Raw genomic sequence first — 26381 nt, forward strand, 5'->3', positions numbered from 1 at the left:
AATTTCGACCATACTATCATATAAAAAATTCACAAACCAAGGTCAAAGTATTCATACTGTATAATTTATTTACATTTTACAATCACAGTCAACCACATTCAAGTTGATTTTGATGGTGTAAAGAAAAAGAAATCGATACCAATATTTTCAAAATACCATTCCTGTAATGGAATCAAGAGAATTGTTAATGCAAAGCGTCTGCATTCTTAATTCAATTGTTATAAGTACATTGAAACTTTTGCCTTGGGCACGATTGAGCTGTTTGCTTATAATTAATAAACAGTATTGTGATTATTCTCAAAAGAAAAATATAATCAACTCAAACTGAGGCTAAGATCCAACAATTAAGTTCAACGTCATTGTAGTTAACTGTAATGTTACATATATACAGTATATACAGAGGTACATTATTTATGCTGCCTTGACAAGTTTGCTCGGGTAACTCACCCCAACTGAGATTAAATTTGGTTGTCTGTTTTTTGTTTCTAAGAGTTTTACGGTGCATGCGACACATTCATTTAGGTCATGTCAGCGCCAGTAAAAAGGAAAAAAATGGGATAGTTTAAAAGTTCTAGAATTACAATTAAAGCACCCTAGAAAGAGTAAGACAAAGGGGAAAGGTACAATTAAGGAATAGGTGTAGATTCCAAGAGCATCAATGTACTTATTTTGAGATCACCTAAAAGTCTCATCCAGACATGAGCACCGGGTCCCACTCAGAGGGATACACTCAAATGTTTACATTATTAATTCAAAGAAATATATTAATACATAAAAGAGAGATGATTTACAAGGAAAAAAAATATAATCTCCCAAAACAATTACATTTGGTTGTTTCCCTCCCAGCCAAGGACTCCGGCCAGGGCCAGGACAAAGTCAAGCAATTTCATTACGAGACAAAGACAGGAGGCAAATCGGAAAACAGCTAGAGGGATAGAAGATACAGTAAGTGCTTCCCTGTCCACTGTGGGAGGTCATGAATCCCACCCAAACTTTTTGTTGTGAATATAAATATAACAATATTACATTACATTGTTAAATTATCAATTGATAAATAGGATCACACAAATAAAATATGGTACTCATAAACGCTTGAGTCAAGTGAGACCTCAAATAAATAAACTGCTTAGTTTTGTTCTATGAACAAATGAAAATATACTAGAGCACATTAATAACAAATTGATAGAAATAACAGACTGTTGTGCTTCTTAAAAAATACGTACACCTCGGATCCAATGAAGCATTTAATGAAAACTTGAAAAAAAACCCTGATTTTTTCCCTATTTGAAACTACTAAATCCATCTCGCATTCAACAAAGTTAATAATCGCACACCTCGGATACAAATAAGTAATGGAAATGATGAAAAGCATCCAGAGTGGGGACAACAGTCATTCCAAACTCAGTGAACTTTATTTGACAGAATCTTGTCTGGGAGACAGCCTTCACATCATAATATACTGACAATCAGGGCCTAGGGGTGGGGGCATTGCATGCATGTGTTTGTATGAGTATGACTGTGTGGCAAGTGGTGACATGACTCAGTGTCAACAGAAGCGACACTCACAATCATATCTCAATGGAATAATTTCGAATTTTCTTTGTAGCTATGTGTGGATACCAATACAAATGACATGTGAAGCAGATCAGGACGTGTGGGAGTGAGAATAGATTACGCATACCTTCGCACTCATTTATCATTTAGAGGGGGGGGGGGGTGGAAAAAGAGAGAGAAAGACAAGGAGGATGTGCGCAAAAGCAAACCAATGTTAGAGGGGATAATAATAATAATATCTTTTTATAGCGCCTAAGCATCCACTTAAAAGTGCACACACAAACACACAAAACATGTCCTAAATTGGGCTAAAACATTTTTTTTTTAAATATCAAAATCAAAATACATCAGTCATAGAATGCCCTGTGAAATAATTCAGTTTTAAGATGCTTCTTAAATGTGTTAGAACACTAGGAGCAGGAACATGATGACAGTAAAATATGTATTCGAGAGAGGTTGATTGAAATGAACTATTAGTAGTATACCTAACACAATTTATTTCTGCCTGGGCTTGTTTGTCATTTCTGTGCTCTACTGCATATTTAACAATAATAAGTTGGTTTGTGTTTGTTTTTGTTTTTAAGGGTTTTACGGCGCTTGCAACACATTTAGGTCATATCAGCGCCAGTAAAAAGGAAGAAAATGGGATAGTAAAAAGGTCTAGAATTACAATTAAAGCATCCAAGAATAAGGCAGACAAAGGGGAATGGGAACAAATAGGGATCAGATGTAGATTTCAAGAGCTCACTATCCGTGTACTCAGTTTGAGATCACCTAAAAGTCTCATCCAGACACAAGCACAGGTCCCAAGAGGAATACACTCAAATGTTTACAAATCATATATAATACATATACTAAACATAATACAATGCACAACAGAGAGATGATTTACAAGGAAAAAAATATCATCTCCCAAAACTATAACTATACATTCGACTGTTTCCCTCCTAGCCAAGGACTCTGGCCAGGGTCAGGACAAAACTAAGTAATCTCATTCCAAGACAATGACAGGAAACAATTGGAAAATGGTATGGGGGGTATAGAAGACACAGCATGTACCTCCCTGCCCACTATGGGAGGTCAGGATCCCCACCCAGAATAATAAGTTCAAAAATCTCATCAATATTCAGGACTTACAAGACCAAAACATCTGCATTGAAATAATACTTTAAAACAATAATCCTTAAAGATGAAGCACGAGATATCATGGTTAGATTCTATGGAAAAGATTGAAATGGAGGTCATCAATTATTCACAAAATGAGAGCAAATTAATAAAATATAAATAGCAATATACTTTTAAAGGAATTGTAAGAATGTCAATATAAATAAAATGCACCGTTGGGTTACAAAATGAACTTTTTTAGAGATAAAAACACATTGTGTAAGGTTCTTAAAGTTATGAATGTACAATCCAACGTATTCAAAGCTGAATAAGATAGAATCAAGGCATTATTGCACTTGACATGCTTACTGAATAATATAGAATCAAGGCATCATCAAGTAAAAAGTTCTAGAATTACAATTAAAGCACCCAAGCAAAGAGAAGACAAGAGGGAGTTGGTTCAAATAGGAAACAGATGTAGATTCCAAGAGCACACTACCAAAGCACTTGGTTTGAGATCACCTAAAAGTCTCATCCAGACACAAGCACAGGTCCCTACTAAGAGGAATACACTCAAATGTTAACAAATCATATATAATATCTATACAAAATATAATACAGTGCTTAACAGAGAGATGATTTACAAGGAAAAAAATATCATCCCCCAAAAATAACTATACATTTGACTGTTTCCCTCTCAGCCAGGGCCAGGACAAAACCAAGTAATCTCATTCCAAGACAAAGACAGAAAGCAAAATGGAAAACAGGTATAGGGGGATAGAAGACACAGTAAGTATCTCCCTGCCCACTATGGGAGAGGCATTATTATACATATTGCTAGCTTGCTTATTTTATTTCAAGTCTATCCTTTTTTTTTTTTTTACACTTTTAGGTCAGCTCAGCACCACAAAATAGACGTGGTATAGTAAAAAAAAAAAAAAAAATTGAATATAGAGGTAATCATGAAAAGAAACATGACCAAGGGACATGTTACAAACAGAAGTAAACAAGGAGCAGCATGTATCTAGTTTGAGACCATCTGAGGCTTTGCCAGATGGTTGTTTTCATTACATTCGCCACACATATATTTTCAATATTACTATTACTAAGACTAAGATATTTTGAAATATTATAAGAAAAAAATAATTTTCTCTGGATTGGATCATTAAAAATAAACCAAAAACTGACAATCTAGCATCAGACTTATAGTAATTATAGCTTTTTTTTAAAATTATCAAAATGCGTTGATATTTTGTCCACATTTTAGAAACTATTGATGCTGTAATGTCAATTTTTCGATTATCTTTTATTCTTCAATCCAGAATTTTTCCCAATAAGTTAGTTTTGGTAGTATGTTTGAGGCGAATATTACAAAAATGACCTCCTCTATAACTATAAGTCCACTACAGACACAAAGAGACTCCCACCACAAGATTGCAATATAAATGTGCATTTAAATCCACACAAGTCAATATTACTTTAGTTTATTTGAAATTAAATTAAATTTTTAAACCCATTTCCAAGAAATACAAAGGAAAAAACAAAGACAACGCAATTGGAAAAATACAGGGGGATAGAAGACACAGCAAGTACCTCCCTGCCCATTATGGGAGGTCAGGAACCCCACCCAGGAATCCACATATACTTGTGGTAGATGAAGAATACTGATTAAAATTACAGGGAACAGATTGAGTGGAGTAGAGGCAATAGTAATTAAGGGTTGAAGCATGACAAATAACCCATCTCAGGATGTATTTCCTTTCAAACCAGTTGTCAATCATATGAAAGACAAGCGTCTTTTTGATATTTCTTTCACAAAAAATTTAAAAGGGCAAGGAAGGGGGAGGAGAACATCGTTTATCTCAATTTTTTAAAGACAAGACTATTTTCAAATCATTTCGCATCCAGATTGAGTTACGCTTTGTCAACAGTAAGAGTCAATTTTGAACATGCTGTATGCATCCTGGACAAGCTGTGGAAAGACAGTTGAATAGGAAATATCAAAAAATCAATCCTCAGTCCAACAGACATTGTCGTAGTCAAATTTCCTTACATTACCATTTGCTACAATAGAATGCTTTTGAGGGCTTATGTCATTCAGGGGTTTGAGTTTTTGCTAGAGTAATAAATGAGATCAATATGTATTTGATTATTCTGTATTCTAGGTATCAACTGACTTGTTCATTTCAAACCTTTGGTTCAATGAGTTCAAGACCCACACACCAGGGGATCAGATTTAAATCGGTGAAGCCTAGTTGTTGTTTGTTCTTTTTGTTGTTTTTTTTTGGGGGGGGGGGGGGGTTGATTTGTTTTTAGTTTTTGCAATTATTCCTCTGTCCACCCAGAAATTGTGTAATTGGGCTGGTTATATCTTGCAGAAAGTACTTTGCAATAGACAGCAATATATCCGTGGGTAGCATCTCACTCTACAGAAACCAGGATAAACTTGAGTTGCTTGTTTGAGCAACTGTATGGCATTTGCAACAATATAAGGTAATTTCAGAGGCAGTAAAAAAAGGTGATAGGACAATATCGATTTAATAAACAATAACCTAAAGTTACAAGACGACGATTCACATGGGGAAAAATAAACATTTCATGAAAAAAAGAAAATGTTCAATTGTTTCCCTCACTACAAAAGAATCAAGATCAGGCCAGGGCAAAATAAAGTCATCCGATACAAGGGCAATGATAGGATACCACATGGAAAAGGCAACAAATTTAAGAGGAAAAGAGAGACCTTAAAGATATGGACCGATACATATTTCCTGGGGCCACAGATTTCCCTGACCTAAGGGGATTTCTGCTCAATGCCGAAAAGCATTGTTGCCATTATTTACACATGTCTGCCTAGCAGCCAAGCAGTGATTTGAGGTGGATGGTATAATCAACAGGTGAAAAGTTCTTTTTTGCAGGTCGCTATCCCATGAGGTAGCATCCAAACATTCTGCATCACAGTAAAGGGGATAATTGTAAACAACATGAGCGTCACAATTTCTATTCCTGCATTAATCCATGGAGATTCTGGTCATATTGTAAAAAAAAAACATGACCTTGGATGCATATGCAGAAGAAAAATGAATAGCAACAACTGTATTTTTTTCCATTCAGATCACTACCAAAACTAATAAAATGACTTAAAAGCTCGTTGGCTATGAAGTAAACAAGTATCAAAAATACACATGCACTTGAATTGTCAGTCCTCTTGGCCAGAATTACAGCTTCAAAAATACACGTTCTTTGTCCAGAAATGATGCTTTATACACTAGAGTTAAATCTGGGTCACACTGAAAAAGAGGAGAAATTTTTAATAAAATAAGAAAGACAAAAAAAGGCCAAAATACACTCATTTTTGTCTGTCGCATTTCTGTCTCATCTAAAAATATATAATATATCACATACCCAGCTGACAGTGACAAAAAATGAAAAGGAGGACAATATTGAATGATTGCCTTTAAGCCTAATTTTTACTTAATTAACCCCCACTGTTAGACCCACTGAGATGATGAACTATCATTGATACTCTAGCTAATTTGTGTAAATTGGGCAACTGCACCTACTTGTCCCACCACAAGTCTCTCGCTGCCAGTGCACTTGATTGGGGAAAATGTAATTTTCTTAAACTGTCATGACAGTTTTTTGCATTGCTTGCGGCCGAAAAAAATAGCAAAAAAATCGCTGATTTGCATTGCGACTGCAAAATTTGCAATTTTGTGCAAATTTTCGAGATTTTGCACCAAAAAAAAAACAAAACAAAATTTAAAAAAAAAATATAGTGGGGACCAGTGATGATAATCTTCCGCGGAATTCTGGTATTTTAGGATTTTTCATAAATGTTCCGTTGTTTTTGTCATGTCAAACATTTTCTGCTTAGTGGTAGTTCAGGGAGAAAAAAACCAATATGCCTTCTATCATTTTTTGACACCTCTGTTCAGTTGCATGAATTTTGGTGACACTCCTATATTTATGACGTTAGTCTAGACACACTGGCGCCAAATGTCAAAAAGTAGCATAAGACACATGGTGGCCATGGATGAGAAGATGATCGAAAGGGAAGAGGTTGGAGCAAATGGATGTAAATATTTGTGTACCTTTTAGCTGTAGCATGATTGTACATTTGGCGATCTATAAGTTTTATAAGCGTGTCTTTTTTATTTTCTTCCTTTTTTATTTTTGTTTGCTTTTGTTTGATTGTTCTGAATTAGTTAATAGAATTCATTACAACTTGTGTCTAATTAATTATAAAACAATTTTTTTAAAAATTAAAAATCAATTCATCAACTCTCTCTCTCTCTCTCTCTCTCTCTCTCTCTCTCTCTCTCTCTCTCTCTCTCTCTCTCTCTCTCTCTCTCTCTCAGCCACCCTTCTATCTTCATATTATGGTGATAGATATCATTTGGTAATAGAGAGATAAGTTAGGCTGATCGATTTAAGAAATGATTGTTTAAAGGCTAATTTAAATTTTCTCTACAGATGGAATAAGTTTTGCAATTGAATAATGTTTATTATTTATAACTGCATCATCACAAGGTTGCAATAATACAGATACTAGTCGGGTTTGTTAAGTAAAAACAAATACTGCCTGGTCTTTTAGCCAAAAGTTTATCACAATCTCTTGATATAGTGGGCAGCATTAAAATGTTTAAGGTTTAATTGGAAATGACAACTCATTAAATTATATTTGCAAAAGGTCAGGATGTGTCTAATGATCAGAAGTGCTTTAGGACTAATAATATATTAAATAACTATGAATGGCTATGTTATATTTGCATTAGATTTGGGCTTGACTGACGGGTCGGTAGATTTTCCTCCTTTTTGACAAAATTGTCATTATCATCACTGGGGGACCTGTGCTTGTGTCAGGATGAAACATTTAGATAATCTCAAAATATGTTTTATTGTTTTTAAGGGTTTTACGGCGCTTGCAACACATTTAGGTTATATCAGCGCCAGTAAAAAGGAAGAAAATGGGACAGTAAAAAGTTCTAGAATTACAATTAAAGCACCCAAGATTTTTGTTTGTTTGTTTGTTTGTTGCTTTAGGTCTCTTCCAACACAATTGAGGTTATATGAGAGACCGCTGAAACAAAAAAAAACAAGCAATCTAACAAAAATAGTACAAATGTAAATCAAAATCATAACCTAAAGATATCATAAGCTAAATTATAAATAACCAAGAACAAACAGGCAGAAGATTTACAGAAAAAAAAATATCCCCTGTCAAAAATACAATCACAAACCAAAGAAGCAGGATAGGCTAGTAAAGAGAAGAAGAAACGACATCACTATCGGATCGTACACCCATGCGAACATCATAGGTATATGATTCAAGGGTGATGCTCCCATCCAACCACCCGCTAAAGCACCCAAGAGAAAGGAAGACAAAGGGGAATTGGGAAGAAATAGGGATCAGATGCAGATTCCAAGAGCAAACCATCAATGTACTTAGTTTGAGATCACCTATAAGTCTCATCCAGACACAAGCATAAAATTCAACAAAGAGGAATACACTCAAATGCATACATTATACATTAAAAATAACAATTAAAATAATACAAAACAGAGAGATGATTTACAAGGTAAAAAATATCATCTCCCAAAACAATAACTATGCATTTGACTGTTCCCTCCCAGGCAGGACTCCGACCAGGGCCAGGAAAAAAAAACAAGTAATCTCATTCCAAGACAAAGACAGAAAGCATGTTGGAAAACAGATATAAGGGGATAGAAGACACAGTATGTACCTCCCTGCCCGCTATGGGAGGTCAGGATCCCCACCCAGAATCTCAAAATAAGTACACTGATAGCGTGTTCTTCCTTTTTCTTGGGTACTTTAATTGTAATTTTTGAACTTTTTACTAGATCCCATTTTCTTCCTTTTTACTGGCGCTGATATGACCTTGCATATGTTGCAAGCGCCATGAAACCCTGAAAAAAAAACAAATACCTTTCTCTTTCATGAACTAATTATGGGTTTTTAGGAAAATTAATCGCAAATTTTTGCAAAACTTTTCTGTTTTCAGTTTGCAAAATTTGGGAATTTTTTTTTTTTGCAAAACACCGCCATGTCAGCTTAAAGGAGGAAATTCGTCCTCTGACTCCAAAATCGCAGATTTCCGTAGATCCGAGGAAAACCATCAGCACTGATTAAATCATACAATCTTATACACACTGATTAAACATACACACACACATACACACGCTCACACAAATTATACATACCAAAAAATATATACAAAAAAGAATCAATTTGAAATTACAAAAATTTTTAAGTCATTCTCCTACGCCCAATTCAATTTTTTTTTTTGGTCTATTATGTAAATCTCAACATTAGATAACAGTGTAATACTGTAAATGGATAAATCCAAGTACCTAAAATACAAAAAGTAGTCCTTCAGAGCCATTAGGCTCATATGGAGCTGCAGTTAATCTCGGTTTCTATAGTGTGAAACGGACAATAGCAATTGCTTGCTATCCTTTGGATGATAGAATGCTAGTCTATCGCAAAGTACTTTCCACCAGATCTAACATCCAGCTACCCAATCACTGGTGGACAGGGGGGGGTAGACGTCAAGAAAGAGAAAATTGGGGATGAATAATCTCGTGCAAAGAAAAAACCCCAAAGTGCCTGATGTGGGGCTCGAATCCAGGACATAATAGGTTATAGTGCAATACCCTAACCAGTCAGCCTCCCATTCAGCCTCCTCTCATAAAATTTTGCAAATAAAGGCAAATTACATATGTCTCATTAGAACCACTTTTTTAAAAATTAGTTTAAGAAAATTCCTTTTATAAACGTTTTCATCTCTATGAGGGACATTTTAATTTGAGAAATAAGAATCACTTTGGGTGGCAGTGAAGACAGCTCTGTGAACTCAACACATTATTTTTCTTTTGCTTTTAAGGGTTTTACGGCTCTTGAAAAACATTAAGGTTATATCAGCGCCAGTAAAAAGGAAGAAAACAGGATAGTAAAAAGTTCTAGAGTTACAATTAAAGCACCAAAGAAAAGGTAAAAGGAGAATTGGTTCAAATAGAAAACAGATCTAGATTCCAAGAGCACACTATATAAAACTTAAGAAGCAAATAGTGTAAATAAAATGTATAAATGTTAAACCTATTATGAATAGTAGCAGTATTGGTGCCGGTAGTTGTAGTAGCGGTGGTAATGATGATGTGGTGGTGTTGGTAGTAGTAGTGGCAAAAGTGATGATAGCAGTAGTAGTGTTAATGATGATGAGGTGGTGGTTGTAGTAGTGATTGTAATGAAAATGATATGTTGGTGGTTTATGATGATGAGAATGATGATACAGGAGGGAATGGTGCTGGCGGTAGTTAAGATAGCGTGATGGTTTTATGATACTGTGGAAGTGGTGGAAGCTTTCCTTGGAACCATAAGATCACACCAGAATTTGATGAAAGTTGCCAGTATCCTGGAATGTCTATTCTTTGTTTTTTTTTTTTTTTCAAATTATTCAACATATGACTTGATAATGCTCTATTCATATAAATATTGCTATCAAATTTTAATCTTTTGCAATGACTTTTGACACATTCTTTTTTAGAAGTTTTCTATACAGCAGAATAGCAATAAAATTAAAATGTGTTAGTATTATTCAACCATGTTTGCTTTCATACTTACATTCTGATTTTCTTTTCTGAGACTGTTGTTTCAAAGCCTGGAGAACATATAAAAAAGAGGCTCATAAATGAGAGTAAAAAGTCACGTTACCCTTCCTGTGTTTACTTTAATGAAACATTAATTGGTTCAGATTTGTTTTTTTGTATTTGTAATATCACAGTCACTGTATGGCATAAATATAGCATTAGACTGAAAAAGATGGGTCATTAATGTTTATTTTCATTAAGAGCAGATGGATTTATAGAAATTAATATCAACAAATTAACACTTCTCTACTTAGTCAACTCACACTATCACTTCCAAATGATTTGGTGGCAATCATTAACATCTCAAAAACATTTGAAAAATAAGGTGTTGGGATTAATTTTTTCACAATCACTAAATCAGTGAAAGAAATTACATTGAAATCATGATAAGAAAACCTCGAGTGCCAGAGATTTAATGAGCAGGTTACAATACAGTGAACAAGTAATTATTATAACAATAATAATAATAATAATAATAATAATAATAATAATAATAATAATAATAATAATAATAATAATAATGTAGAGCAGCCCACTTTTACTTTTAACATCTGAATAATTACATTGTTATAGCAACATGCTACCTAAGTCCCGATATATCAATTAAACTCTCTATAAAGACATAATGCTTCCCACTTATAACATCCTCTTTACAGCAACATGGAGTCCAAGTCCTGATTTGTTTTCCATATCTCTATCATTAGTCATAAAAAACTCACCATAACAATATACATATAAGTAAAAACCCTGTATGGCGACATCAATATGAAGTAATCGTCAACTTCAAATCAACAGTCAAGGCAAAATTTCAGCAGTCGAACATCTTATGAATTCTCCACACCAACGGAACACGGCTCAGTTGTAAGATAATGTGCTATTCACCCACCATCAATATGGAGTTATAGTTAGACACCGAAGCTCGCCGACCGAACGACTTGCCCAACACGTGACCATTTTTTTTCTTGCGTCCTCTCGTCTAATCTCGTCACTCCGGAATAGAAAGAGGAGGCGGAGCTCATATGATATAACGCAATGAAAGTTCTGTCCGATGACGGGTGGGGGGATATCACCTCTCCAAAACTTACCTTATTATATGAGATCTTGAGATTCTTATCCAATCATCGATTGCTCGTTTGACAGTTCGCTTGTGAACAGTTAGGAGACCATCTCTTGATTTATGGGCAGGCGGCTTTGCGTAAAGGCGGTGAGTGTTGTATACATCAAAGAGTACCGCTGACCGATGGGTAAATAGTGGTTGTGTAACCCAAAAGCCCTGCCGTCTCGACTGCGTCACCATCTCAAGGCTCAGGAATTAATTAGTGAGCTGATTCAAACAATGTGGTTTTCAAATTTATCGTATACGTAATCATTTGGAAGCTACAGAGAAAGGTGTTTTTGTGTAATCCCTTTCACACACACACGGCGCGCGCGCACACACACACACACACAAACATATACAAACAATACACAAACAATACACATCCCTGGTCATCTATTGCCTATATTATTAATGTTAATATATACATCCCATGCTGATTGTCACTACCCCCCCCCCCCCCCCCACACCCCCCAACCATTTCCACCATCCAAGTACCAGCGGCCTTTTCTCTTTGATTTCGTATCATGGTCTACCCGAAGCCCAACACCTCGATCGTTTGTGGGTCAAGCCCCTCCCCCCACCTTCCCCCGTAATCAATTTATAATTTTCTCTCTGTATAGAGCGCCACATGCACAATTATATACTATTGAATGACACTGACCTTGCCCCTCCCCTAACACAAGCCAACAGCAACCCAAGCTATCCTCTATCACGTGACCTTAGATCCGATGCTGCATACCGCTTGAGAGTCTTCACTATCCAGATCTCGTTCATGGTCACGTGAGAAGGCTATATCCGTTCGGGTTCGGCGTTCGGCGTCTCGTTCGACCCGATTTCGTTAAAAGCCTAATATCTCTGATCACGCACATCAATATGAAAATGAATCACGATGTCCACCCCTACTTCTAGTTGGGAGAGAAGCCCTGACTAAAATACCTTTGGCATGTGCGCAAGCACTACAGCAGTCGACTGGTGAGTTAGCATTTCCACCTAAGCTAGCTTTTTGTCTTGCTTTGCCTCATGGAACAAGCCTTTGGGAATTCCCAATGGCTTGACTACAATCATCAAGAGCAGAGAGAATATCAAACAGTACAGGTTTGAACCACAGAGCAACTGCTGACGAACACTGATGTTGAAACAGCCAGGCTGACATAGTTCAAGCATGCAGGTAGCTTACTTTGGCTGAAACAGCCACTGTAGATGGTTGGAAAAAGAGACCCTTAGTCAAGTACTTTGCCACCCCCTCTGCTATTTCTGGTTGCTCTTCTATTATGATGACTCTTTATACTTTATAACAACATTTGTTATAGTCCCAATGATGTCATTATAGAAAGGTATGTTATAGTAAAAACCTTCAATAGTATCGTCAATATAGCAGTAATTGGCAACTACGATCGACAGCCAAAACAAAATTTCTGGTCGAATAAAATCATTGATAAGGTACAGCATCATTGACATGAGTCGATTCCGACCCAACCCAAGCCCGAGCCAGCTGAACAGAAAGACCAACAGGTCACTTTAGTTTCAATGCATACTCATTATCCTAATCTCCCTCCCCTCTCCTTCTGTGTGTGTGTGTGTATATGGAGGAATCTGCTTGTGTGTATGTGTGTGTGTGAAAGGGACATGCTCAAAATCAACCTTTCAAAATTAATTTTATCCTTATTGCCAGTCATTTTGCATTATTCAGTATCAAATCTGTAGCTATCACTTTGATTGGTTGAAACGTCGGGTTGGATCAGAGTGGTTGTTGCAAAAAGAATTGTCATAAAGGTCAACAAGGAGCGTGATCCATGTATGGAGTTGACACAGAATTCAGTGGGCACCAGACACTCCTAATGACCCCCTATCATTGACTTTGATCCCTGACTATGCACATGAATATAAAAACTAATCTGTTGTCTACTCCTACTCCTACCAAGTTGAATAGAAAAGTGCTGATCATTGACGCAAAGTTACATGTATTCGCCAAAGTTGACAAGATGACGATAATGAAAAGGATGCTGATGTCAAGTATGGGATTCCCCATGGCCATGATCATCAATAACAGAGAAAATCTGATAAATCAATGTCGGTCATCAGTTCTGATATCTTGTCTTGTCGCATCAATTTGGCCTAAAATAAAGATTGATGATTTCACTGGTCATACATCATATCATTGCATTCTTGGCACTTTATCCCAACCCCTGTACCCCAATTTTCAGTTGCTTTACTATAACAACACTCTCTATAACCAATTTTTTTTCTGGTCCATACGATGTTGTTATAGAGAGGTTGCACTGTATTATCAATAATAATAATAAGACAGTGCAACCTCTCTATTAATAATAATAATAATAATAATAATAATAATAATAATAATAGTAATAATAATAATAATAATAATACAGCAGATATCAAAAGCTAATAAAATTAATACAATTATCACAACACCATCTCCTTACCTTTTTAATTGCCATCCAGTCATCCATTACATCGTTGTCCCTTAGCATGTACACAATATAAGGACGTGATTTTAGTTAAGGTCAACTCAGCTGGTTAACTGGACTCATATACAACCATATCAAAAGACATTTTCTTATTGTCAAGCTGTATAAACTGAGCATTGGAATCTTGGCACAATACTAGCAATGAAAATATTAATAAGAGCATCTAACATCTCACACTGTAAGAGGATGAGTTTATAATATTAACTGAGCAACATATTTAACCTCAAACTTCCATTTATACTAAATGCTTCAGTGGTTCCACAAGAGAATGTTTGCAGAATTTTTAAATTATTGACAGGTATCTACAGTGTCAAGTTTTGTTAGCTTATATGACTCATCCTACAAACAAGTCAATCCAGTACTGAAAATGTATTAGAGGCTATGTAAATTGAAGAATGGATTGTGTGGTTTGAAATCTTTTTAAACAATATGGAACATCAAATATTTTTTCTTGAACTTTATTCAATGGGTGAGAAGCAATGAACCAGGAGAACAAAGGGGGAAAAAAATAAGGTTTTGAAATTTTGAAAATGCCAGTAAACGACAATGAAAGAAAAACGTGTTTCGCAATAGCAGAATACACTATTCCAGATTACATGAATTGTTATGTTCATCTAAATCGAGATTATTTTAAGAGAAAATAGTAAAGATTTGTTTTGTTAGTTGTACTGATATGGGTAAAGGGGATAATAAACAAATATGATTTCATTTCTTTTTTACAGATGCAAAATTGGTGTGGTCTACATTGAAAAGGCAATGGAAATGTCTACTAATCTTTAGGCAGTTTAAAGGGTCTGACACAATGAAAAATTTGAAATTATAGTTTTTAATGTTCTATGGACCAATTTGCTTCTGTGTCCATTCTTCTTGCTTCCCAGTTACTGGAAACTGGCGGAATCAACTGTATTATCAGATAATTTCCAAATAGATTCAATACATTAAAAACGAATCAAATTTTTGCAAAAGGATATCAGACACAGATTGTGGCTTCTTCCGTCTTTCAGGATTAAACGGATCAACCTTCTTCTTTTTCTTCATGGTCTGTGTTTCTTGCCAAAGATCTGAGATGGAATTGAAGGATTAAAAAAATTATTATAATAATTTCATTGCCAGTGAATTTAAACATTTCAAAAGTGTTGTGAGGTATATTCAAATGACAAACACATAATATTTTCTATTGTTTATAGACATTCATAAGATTAATTTCAAAGCACCCAGACTTACCAAATTGAATATTGGTAAAACTATAATTAAAAAATCAATTCTATAATTTGTTGAAAACAACTATTTGGTGCCACATAATGTAAAACATATTCCTCATCCATCTGGAGTAATTAAGCCACAATCATGAATCAATTGAGTATTCATCATCAATCGTGGCTTGTACTCTTGGGCACATTGCTGGTCAGCTGTCTCCACGAATCACGATCCTCTGCAGTGCGCATGAAATCTGCGTTGCTTTTAAAATCACTTTTGGTCATTCTTAGGTTATTTATATATGTCATTCTTTGTCTTCCTCTTGTTCTCTTTCATTCGATCATCCCAGATTTTACTATCTTTTCTATTCCGTCCCTTCTCCACACATGTCCCAGAAACCATAACTGCCTCTTTCTCATGGTATCAATCAACATTCTTCCCTTTCCCACCTTCTCCAACACTTCCTCGTTCGTATACTTGTCTGTCCACGACAGCCTCAATGTTCTTCTTTACATCCACATCTCAAATGCCTCTAACCTCCTAGTACATTCTTTGTCAAGCTTCCACTTTCCACAACCATATAAAAGTGTACTTATAACATATGTTTCCACTACTTTCATTCTGGTCTTCAACTTTAAGTTGTTGTTTGATACAACTCGTCGCATTTTATTGAACACGTTTTTTGCTATTGCTAGTTCTATATCCTCTATGTCATGTGTATCACGGATAACGATAGTGCCTAAATATTTAAATCTCATTACTTGTTTGATGGACTCTCCTTTGCTTGACAAGTGGAAGGTCGTGCTGTTGTCATTCTTTGAGACCACCATGCATTCGGTTTTCTTAACATTTAGTTTCAGGCCCATCTCTTCACTTTTGCTCACCAGTATATCTAAAATATTTTGCATGACTTCTGGAGAGTATGCCATCAGAGTACCATCGTCTGCATCTTATCTTATGCTATTCATATTCTGCCATCCGACGACGATGCCTTTCATAAGTTTTTCACAATTCGAAGGTCTTTACTGTCTACACAGATCTTTTCTAAGTTTTTGAAGAGTATTTCATTTTGTACTGAATCAAAAGCTTTGGAATAATTAATGAAGCATAGATAAAGTGATTTTTGATTTTTGATTGACTGTTGCATTATTGTTTTCATTATAAAAATTGCATTTACCGTACCCTCATTACTTCTCTGGAGAGATCTCGCTCCTCATTCTTCTCATAAGTATTCTTAATATAGTTTTTGTGGCCTGGCTCATTATGCTGATTGTTCTGTGTCGGTCACATTCAATATTTCCTTGTTTTTTTTGGAGATGGTAATGAATACCGATTGTCTTAAACCAATTGGCAGTTCACCCTTTTTGTATATGACATTATATATATTATATAGAAATATTTATTAAAATTCATTAATTTACAATTATACATCATTCTTGGTTGGGGGACTTGGGATGAGTTTTCCCATATTGATGTATCATGAGGAGTGACTAATAATCACTGTCGAGTCATGAATAAGAATTCTGCTTGTGATTTCTGGTACATTGTTTCATACAACATTGGTCTAAATTTGGGATAAGATATGTGGTAGCCCATGGGAGATGAAGGATTGGAACTTTCACATCACCTAGTCAAGTGGTTTCTTAATAAATGTTGCAAAATGAGGAAAACGTCAAAAAGTTGAGAGGTAAAAGCCATACAACTCTCTAGCATACCCATTGATATATGTGAAAGTAAAGTTGACAGCAAGGGCGAGAGAACTAAGACATAATGTTTGAAATTGAAGAATGAAGACGAGAAGAACAAGTTATGCTGTTAGGTAGGGAAGGGATATTCCAAATGTAAAATATGATTGACTTTCAATTCGGAACAGAGAATTCCATAAATGAAATGAGGCTGAGATATTAAGATTCAAATTAGGAACTGTAAGAACAAAACACAGAGGTGAGGAGTTTATGTTGCACAGAATTATAGATTTAAGTCTTAAAAACTTGCAATGCATTATGTGACAAACCTGATGTGATATCAATGTTATGCCGATCTTCTTCTAGTCTTCTTATCTTTTCTTCCAATTCAGCTTTAATTGTGTCATACAGAAGAACCTTATCACTCTGAAATAGAATCAGATTGAAGTTTTATCTATATGAAATTTACAAGCAACGAGTAGCTTCATTCACATGTAATAACATTTGTCCCAAACTTTTTTTTTCAAAGGATGGAGGGGAGGGAGCAGAGAAATCATTCAACACAATTGTTCCCTAAATGAAAGTTTTCAAAAAAGATGTGTGCAGTAAAATATCATAATCTAACCATATTTTGGACAGAATTGTAATAATAAAAATGCTAATTTGCATAATAACATGTGTGGTGATGCTAGCAAATTGTATTAGAAAGATGCCCATACAGGCAAATGGGAGAATAAATTACATGGATCATTATTACTATGAACATTAACGAGACATAAACCAAAAGTCTGCTCTCTATCATGACCATTGCTGTCAATAAAGAGTAGGTTCATTAATTCTACCTGCTTACTTGCTATTTATTTATTCTTTTTTTTCCAAATGTAATGTGATCAGACCATCACAAAGCATCTTTGAATCTTTTTTTTTGGGAACTGATTTTTTCGCCATTGTTTTCCAATAGATTTGCTTGCAAATGCTTTCGCAAATGATAATATTACAGCGCTTGAAGTGATTTTAAATGTGAAATTATTTTGTCCTGTGTAAAAACATTGGCCATAATCGTGGTTCCTTATACATAGAAGTTTTAATATATGAGTAAAAATGAAATTAAAAGAAATCTTGAGTTACATAATTAATTTTGCCGCAGAATTCATTTTTTTTTAACATCATAAAACATCAACTTACTTCCATGTTTTGAAAAGCAGCCAGCTCCTCACTTTCAAATTTTTGCTTTATACTTTCTAGGGTCATTTCTCTTTTAATTGCTGGAGAGAAAAAAATCAGTTATTGCAAAATGGATAAAGAAAAATAAAAACTGTTTTTATACCGACAGTGAATATAATAGAACAAATAAGAAACTTAACTCTAGAAATATAATTTTAGTAAAGGAACATATAATTGTTTAAAGCAAACTTTAACGTTTCATGCAACAAAGGGAACATATTGATACTCTAGAGCAAATTATTGAAATGTGCATACAAGAAAATTGAATTTACTTACAAGCAACACGTTTTTTCGTCTCCATCTGTTCTTGTAGTTGCATAAGAGGTTGTATATATTCTGTTGCTTTGTTTTTCTCTATTTCATCAATTTTAGCATCAATCTGTTGCAATCTTTCCGTGTATAACCTTGTGATACAAAAAAAAACAACAAAAACATAATTTCAGAAGAAAATTGGATTCATCTGATCTGAGGTCGCAAAGCACCTACAGCAGACCAACTGTAGTAGTGGTGAATATGTGGTGGTGACTGTGGTAGGGGTAATAGTGATGATGATGATTTGAGGGTTGTGAGATAATGTGGTGGTGGTGGTGCTGATGATGACGGTAGTCGTGTTGAAATGGCTTTGGATGGGATAATAATTTGTGTAGTGATGTTACTCTTAATTTCTCTCATAATTTCTGGAATTCAAAATTTGAAAATAACAGGTTCGGAGAGGGACATTATTTTATTTCAGATTGAAACTGCTCAATAGCAAGAAATTCACACCTATGAGAAATACAGTCAACGCCCTTAATTGGAACAGTGCAGAAATTGATCAAATTAGGCGGCATTCCAATTATCTGATTCCTTTGGGTGTCCTTCAGAATTTGAACAATGAAACAAGACTATACACATATAGTAACCGCGGTAGTAGCTTTTGTAGTAATGTTGTAATTGTGGTAAATATAACAAGTGGTACGGATTCTTTTCTAAAATTCTACCTTCTGTATTTCATATTTAACATATTTGTGTCACTATAGTAACCAATATAAAGAGATTGATTGGGTTGACCATCTATCAACAACACATTTATTGATATTGTAACACATCTAACAGGCACAGCTGTGTTTTAGAAGCTCATTGATTTTTGTGATTTTTAGATAATTACAGTGTGTTTTATAATTGGAATTCTTTTTGTACAATGACCATTCCCATAATAGCTGATACTGAAACAAACAAGACAACAACTCACACACGGACTCAATACACCTGCCACAGTCAAAACATGAAACCCTATCACCTACCCTGCATAACACACGTAGTAAAGATCACTCAAGGAGTCCCCAACTATTGATGAATCAGATTTGTCAAGATAGTCAAAGCAAGGGAGGAAAAAAGATTGATGTCCCAATTGTTGACACAGTAATAATTACATCGACAAGACAACTCACACAACTAATCAACACATAGTAATAGTGGTGTTTTACACCAGAAAATGTCAACAATTTCTATTCAAGCAATGGACACACATAGTAAACAATCTCCCAGTCCTGTTAACAACAAAATAAAATGTGTTCAAAATAAACACAGTACAAAGAAAAATCTCAAAGTAATGAACATAAACTGCCAATCAATTTAAAGCAAGCATGCTTCATTTATTAGCATTGTACACAATGAGAAACCAGATATTATCACTGGCACTGGGTCATGGTTGGATTTGTCTATTCAGGACAATTAATTTTTTCCATCAAAATTTAACATATACCGCAAAGACTGTAACTTTTATGGCAATTTTTTTTTTATTGTCATCAACAAGGAGTCATTAGCTCATTAGTTCCAGAACAGGAGGAAATGTGAGAGATAATATGGGTCAAAATTGAAATTAACAATTCCAGGACACTTTACATATGTTCCTAATATGAGCGATAAAGAAAACTTGGAGCTATACAAAAATTGCATGATGAAAATAAACACCATCACAATGACATGGATTCTATTTACCACATAAAATGTGTAAAAACAAAAACAGCCTACTGTGGATCACTAAGTCTATAACAAAGATGATAAAACAGCGTGACCAGTGTTATAGAACGTATAACAAGACAAGAGATCACAGTTACAAAGAGAAATTCAGTTCTGAAACATCTTGTACAAAAGGAATTACGTCAGAAATACTGGGACGACGTGGACGAAACCAATTTACTGGTATGAAAAAATTATGGTTTATTAAACACAGAAAAATGGACAGAAATGGGATAGTCTCAATCAATGACAATGGAAAACTCTCCAATTTCAGTTTGTCTTTTTCTCAAAAGAAACCTTTGATCCTCATACAAATTGCAGAAAACAGCATAGCAGAGAGAAGCAGTTACATCAATGAAAAACAACCTGTGATAGAAAGCATAAATGTTACGGAAAAGGGCATTGCAAAACTTCTTTAAAACTTGGATCCTACAAAGCCTAGTGGATCAGACAACATCCAAGCAAGAGTTTTTAAAGAGCTTGCAGACTGTGTAGCACGCTGCCTATGTTTGATTTTTCAGAGATCACTCGACACTGGTGAAGTCCAAGAGGATTGGAGAACAGCTATGTAGCTCCCATTTATAAAAAAGAACAGAGAATGATTCCTTCAGATTACTGCCCAGTGTCTCTCTGTATCTCAAGCGTGTTTATTGAGCACATCATTGTCAGCCAACTTTATTGATGACGTTTCAAAATCTTTTGAGAAGGGCCAACAAACTAATGTACTTATAATGGACTTCTCCAAAGCCTTTGACAAAGTTGACCACAACATACTGTGCGACAAACTTTGACAATCTGTACCCAATCAGTGATCATCGGCAGAGAATCATCAAAGTCTGCCCCAGTTGAATCTGGTGATGCTCAAGGCTCAGTCCTTGGTCCCACTCTCTCTTTCTTTTTTTATATCAATATTAATGACCTGGCAGACGCTCTTAGATCAAATGTCTGCCTTTTTGCAGATGACACAATTGCATACTTGATAATAAAATCGCAACTGGAGCACATCTGCAGCATGACCTTCAGAAACTGGCAACTTGGGAACAGAGATACTGCACAGAGTTTCATCCACAGAAATGCAACATCATTCACATCTCCAGAAAGAAATCTTCAATTAAGCAACACAACACCTTAGACCTCATAAAATCAGCCGAATAGTTAAGAATAACTATAAAATCAGACTTAAAATGGGACGAGCACATCAACAACAAAAGCAAACAGGACCCTGGGTTTCCTTCAAGGAAATTTAAAGATTAAATCAAAAAGACTAAATCATTAGCTTACAAGTCAATAGTTCGACAACAAATTGAATATGCATGCACTGTTTGGGACCCACACACAAAACACGTTGTTGATAAACTGGAGGCAGTACAGAGATGATCTGCTCGTTTTATTATGAGAGATTATGAGAAAACATCAAGTGTGAGCAGCATGATTGATCAACTAGAATGGAAGCCTCTCCAAACTTGGAGGAAAGCAGCACGCCTTATCATGATGTATAAGATAAAGACAAACTGGTGGCTGTTTCAAATCCTCACCTCCAAACACTAACACAAACATTGAGGGCTTCTACACATGGACAGTTTCATTCCCTTGACATCCACCAAAGATCTCAGAAAATTCTCATTTTACCCCAGATCACAGATTGGAACAATTTATAGTGGGAAGCTTAGACTTTTACAGAGCTTCTAGATCCTGTTGAACTTTCAACTTAATATTATTGTTCATGTCAAAATCTTCAGAATTGAAGGTGGACATTAAAGGAAGATTCAGATTCAGATACAGAACTGTCATTCATACCCCTTAGTCAGTAAATACCAAAATAAATCATATTCAGATACGGAATTAAATTAAATTGAGCTTATATATAGCGCAATATCCACTAAATGTGCTCAAAGCGCTTTACAAGGGATCCCTGGCCAACAGCAACATTTAACATTTAGGACGGGACAGACGCCTGTGAGGTGATGTTACAATTTTTCCAGACAGAGACGTTGTTAACAGCCAGGTACTCATTTTACACCTAAGTACTGTGAGATAATGAGAGTAGAGAGCCTTCTCCAAGGACTCAACTATGCCCTGAGCAGGGCTCAAACCCAGGACCTTTTGATCCAAAAGTGAGTGTCATACCACTAGACCACATAGCGACACAACCACAGAACTGTCATTCTCATACCCCTTAGTCGCAGTAAATACCAAAATAATCAAAGAAATTTGTTCCACCAATTTTTTACAACAAATCACACAATTTCATCCAGCGTGTCATGGGTGTCAAAAGCAAGCAAATATTTTAATCACATCCTGTGATTCTATTGACCATTTGTTGCTTTCCAACCAAAATTTGTAATGTCTAGATAATAGATAAAAGAGAATTTATTGTGGTACACACTTAAGTGTAGAACAAATTATATACTTAATGATACGACGACCATTTGTTGTTTCCACCCTCAATTTGTAATGTCTAGATATAAGATAAAAGAGAATTTATTGTGGTACACACTTAAGTGTACAACAAATTACATACTTAAGGATACGACCAGCTTGGTCAATTTTACTTAAAATGTGACAAGGCTATTTTGTATTTACACGAAACACTTACTGCTCTTTTAAATCACAAAACTGCCTTTCAAGTTCTGACATATCAGATAGATATTCATGTCGCCGAAGCTCACACTCAGCTTCATCTATATCTGAAAGAGGAAAATGAAATAAATGTTAACTAAAAACCTCGAAGAATGAAAATCACTATCCTAAAAAATAATAAACAGTGATGATAATATCAATTTGTCAAAAAGGAGGAAAATTTATCGGTCTGTCGATCAAACACAAGCAAAGTGTAAAAATAACAGGAACGTAGTTTTGTATTATATTATATTTCACTACTACTACTGTAAATTCATTCTTATCATTAGACATAAATTTACTTTTTGGAAACATTGAATAAATTGTCCTTTCCATAAAACATTCTAAAGACCTACAATATTATTCAAATAAAAGGCCAGAAAGTGTTGTTTTGTTTTGATTTTTACTTTATAAAGAAGGCTACAATATCTTTGTTACTGTAACCTAGTGGTTATGTAGCTTATAAATACAATCCAAGGATCTCTCAAATTTCAAACCATAGTCCAAAGGTAAAAAAAAAAAGAGTAAACTAAGCCAATCACCATTGCTTTATTGTAATATATTATCTCTGTATAACCAGATGATTTAATGGATGGCTGCGTAAGAGAGAGAGAGAGAGAGAGAGAGAGAGAGAGAGGGAGAGGGAGAGAGAGAGAGAGAGAGAGAGAGAGAGAGAGAGAGAGAGAGAGAGAGAGAGAGAGAGAGAGAGAGAGAGAGAGAGAGAGAGAGAGAGAGAGAGAGAGAGAGAGAGAGAGAGAGAGAGAGAGAGAGAGAGAGAGAGAGAGAGAGAGAGAGAGAGAGAGAGAGAGAAATTAAAAAGGCAATAGGCACCTACGAGAAAAAAAATCTAGACCCATTTGTCCCTTCCCTTCCCCTTCAACCATCAACTAATCAAAGAAAACCACTGGTCTTCGGTGTCAGTTATGACAGCTGGTGCCATTGTGTCTGGCCCGACGTCATAAAAAAGGGACTGTCACCAACTTTCACCTTTCACGAGACTGACCACAGGTGTCAAAATATGACATAAGACATAAAAGGTTAAAGTAAGATTGAATCTCGCCTTTAATGGGTTCAATTGTATTATTTGATTTTTTTTTTTTAAATGAAGTGACTATTTCTCCGAATGCTCGGGGAAATAAACTTGATCTCTATTTCTCCGAATGGTCTCCGTTCTCAATTTTTTTTTGTTATTTGCGAGAGTGTCTGTGTGAATGATGGATGTATTTGCATTTTTTGGGGTTTTCTTTTGCCAGAGCCTGGGTGATGTCTTTTATTCCCAACTTTTTATCCTGAGTTTGTGCTATCCTGTCTTTCAACCCGTCTTGAGACTTTGGATTTTTTAATTTAGGTTTACTTCTCTTCTCTCTTTGATAGTGCAGCGTGAAGCGCAAAAGTGAATGTGCCATCATGGAGTGTATTCGCAACAGTGACAGCACAACTTTTTGATAAAATCTGTCTTTGTCAATCATAGTCATCATGTCATTGAGTCAATGTGTCTAAAAAACGCTAGCTTGATGATTTGTGAGAATTCCCAGTCCACTCTGTTTGAGCGGTACCTTTAACTTTAACTTGCATTGACATCGCGTCTGTAACCCATCAGCTACTGGAGGCTAGCCTCGACCATTCGGAGAAATAGAGTTCAATTTATATTTTCCTGAGCATTCGGAGAAATAGAGCCGGCCTTAAAAATAACACTGGACTTGGACTTGAACTGGAATTATAGTCATAGTTATCATTTCATTATCAAAATCAACAAAGCGTACCAGTGCCAGTAGTGCGCCTAGGCCTAGAATTAGAATTAGCGTAGAATCGTTATTGATAATTAATAATGGCTGCGGTTATTCAGAGTCGACTCTGAATAACTGTCTACGGTTATTCAGAGTCGACTCTGAATAACTGTCTACGGTTATTCAGAGTCGGGGAGTCCACTCTGAATAACTGTAGACAGTTGACTCTGAATAACTGGCTACAGTTATTCAGAGTCGGGGAGTCGACTCTGAATAACTAGACAGTTATGAGTGATGAATTTCCAGTTACCAACCACACGGTTTTTCTGTTTTTTTCTTCTCTCCCACCTCTGTTTAACCCTACGGGAAAAAATCGTTTTACTTTTTGGTATTTTCTTGTCTCTTCTGTCATGGCAGTTTTTTGCATCGGTGATTTGCATTGCGGCCGCAAAATTTGCAATTTTCTTTCAAATTGTCGAGATTTTGCACCAAAAAAAAAAAAAAAAAAAAAAAAAAAAGAAGAAATATTTTTTAAAATATAGTGGGGACCGGTGATGATAATCTTCCGCAGATTTCTGGGATTTTAGGATTTGTTCATAAATGTTCCGTTGTTTTTTGTCATGTCAAACATTTTCTGCTCAGTGGTAGTTCAGGGGGAAAAAAACAATAATATGCCTTCTATCATTTTTTGACACCTCTGCTCAGTTGCATGAATTTTGGTGACACTCCTTTATTTATGACGTTAGTCTAGACACGCTGGCGCCAAATGTCAAAGGCAGCACAAGACACATGGTGGCCATGAATGAGAAGATGATCGAAAGGGAAGGGGATGGTGCAAATGGGTCTAAATATTTGTGTACTTTTTTAGCTGTAACATGATAATCCATTCATTTGACGATTTTAGAAGGTTTATAATATAAGCGTGTCTTTTTTTTTCTTCCTTTTTAAGTTTTGTTTTGTTTTTGTTTGATTGTTCTGAATTTGTTTATAGAATTCATTACAACTTGTGTCTAATTATTAAACAATTAAAAAAAAAATCAATTCATTAATTCTCTCTCTCTCTCTCTCTCTCTCTCTCTCTCTCTCAGCCACCCTTCTATCTTCATATTATGTTTATAGATATCATTTGGTAATAGAGAGATAATAATTTAGGCTGATCGATTTAAGAAATGATTGTTTATAAGCTAATTTAAATTTGCTTTGTTGATGGAATATGATTTGCAATTGATTAATAAAAAGATTCTTATTTATAAGCGACTGAAGTTGAAAAATCGCCAAGTTTTAAGAATTTGGCATTAAAATTGCCAAAGTCACAAAATAACCGTAGTAAACTGGTATCAAATTGAAACAAACTCATCTCGCAAGAACTCAACTCGATAATTCGATAGGCTACTCGGCTCTAAATATCTGTACACATTGATGGTTATCCAGGGTCGACTCTGAATAACCATCTACAGTTATCCAGAGTCGACTCTGAATAACTGCCTACTACAGTTATTCAGAGTCGACTCTGAATAACCACTTCGTTTAGTAATAGACATGTCTGCGAATAATCACAGCATTGTAGCAAAGGTATTTTTATTACCAGGGCTATGGTACACGTTTAACAAATGGCCAAACCTGATTGAGACTCATCCTCTTGATCTTCTTCGGTTGAAAATACATGCGAATCATCTTCAGCTGAGCTCTTGTCGCTGTCAGCCCCGTCGTGATCCATGTCCTCTTCAGCCTTGCTTGGTTGTAAAGCTTTCATGCCAATAAATGAATACTTAATATAGAAGTAAAATATTGATTGGTTATACAGAATCTTTGACGGATATATATAAGTTATGGTTTACTAATAATAACCTAACCAATTCAATATTTCAAAATCGAACTTTTCTCCCAAAGATTTGTTGTTTGGATTTTGTTGATCACCGGAAATAATCTTCTTTTAGGCCTATCTTACGAAGCGCACAAAAATCATACAATAATAATATCGCAATTTAGAAAATACTTATTAGAGATTATTTTA

The 26381-nt window shown here is 35.3% G+C and overlaps 1 protein-coding gene across 1 annotated transcript; it reads right to left on the reverse strand.

Moving 5' to 3' along the window:
• Positions 1-50: 50 nt before the first annotated feature.
• LOC144959867 (breast cancer metastasis-suppressor 1 homolog) lies at positions 51-26295 on the reverse strand. The gene is made up of 9 exons (XM_078892677.1): positions 25988-26295; positions 22618-22708; positions 18297-18424; positions 17982-18061; positions 17126-17222; positions 14886-14975; positions 13870-13934; positions 10301-10337; positions 51-5945 (listed from the first exon to the last, which is right to left on the reverse strand). Exons 1-9 carry the CDS (start codon positions 26118-26120, stop codon positions 5941-5943), a joined length of 726 nt encoding a protein of 241 aa, XP_078748803.1. The 5' UTR covers positions 26121-26295; the 3' UTR covers positions 51-5940.
• Between the last annotated feature and the right edge of the window lie 86 nt (positions 26296-26381).

The sequence above is a fragment of the Berghia stephanieae genome, chromosome 1 (genome assembly GCF_034508935.2).
Source record: "Berghia stephanieae isolate SIO BIC M18660-M18661 chromosome 1, UCSD_Bste_1.3, whole genome shotgun sequence".
Lineage (NCBI taxonomy): Eukaryota > Metazoa > Mollusca > Gastropoda > Nudibranchia > Aeolidiidae > Berghia > Berghia stephanieae.

What these genes read in the sequence shown, in the direction of transcription:
- LOC144959867 (XM_078892677.1), bottom strand. Translation starts at nt 26,120, where the DNA reads ATGAAAGCTTTACAACCAAGCAAGGCTGAAGAGGACATGGATCACGAC. An exon ending in TAACATTGATATCACATCAG is followed by an intron (nt 14,976 to 17,125) that starts GTTTGTCACATA and finishes ATTCCATCTCAG; the next exon opens with ATCTTTGGCAAGAAACACAG. An exon ending in GAAGCCACAATCTGTGTCTG is followed by an intron (nt 13,935 to 14,885) that starts ATATCCTTTTGC and finishes AACTAAAATCAC; the next exon opens with GTCCTTATATTGTGTACATG.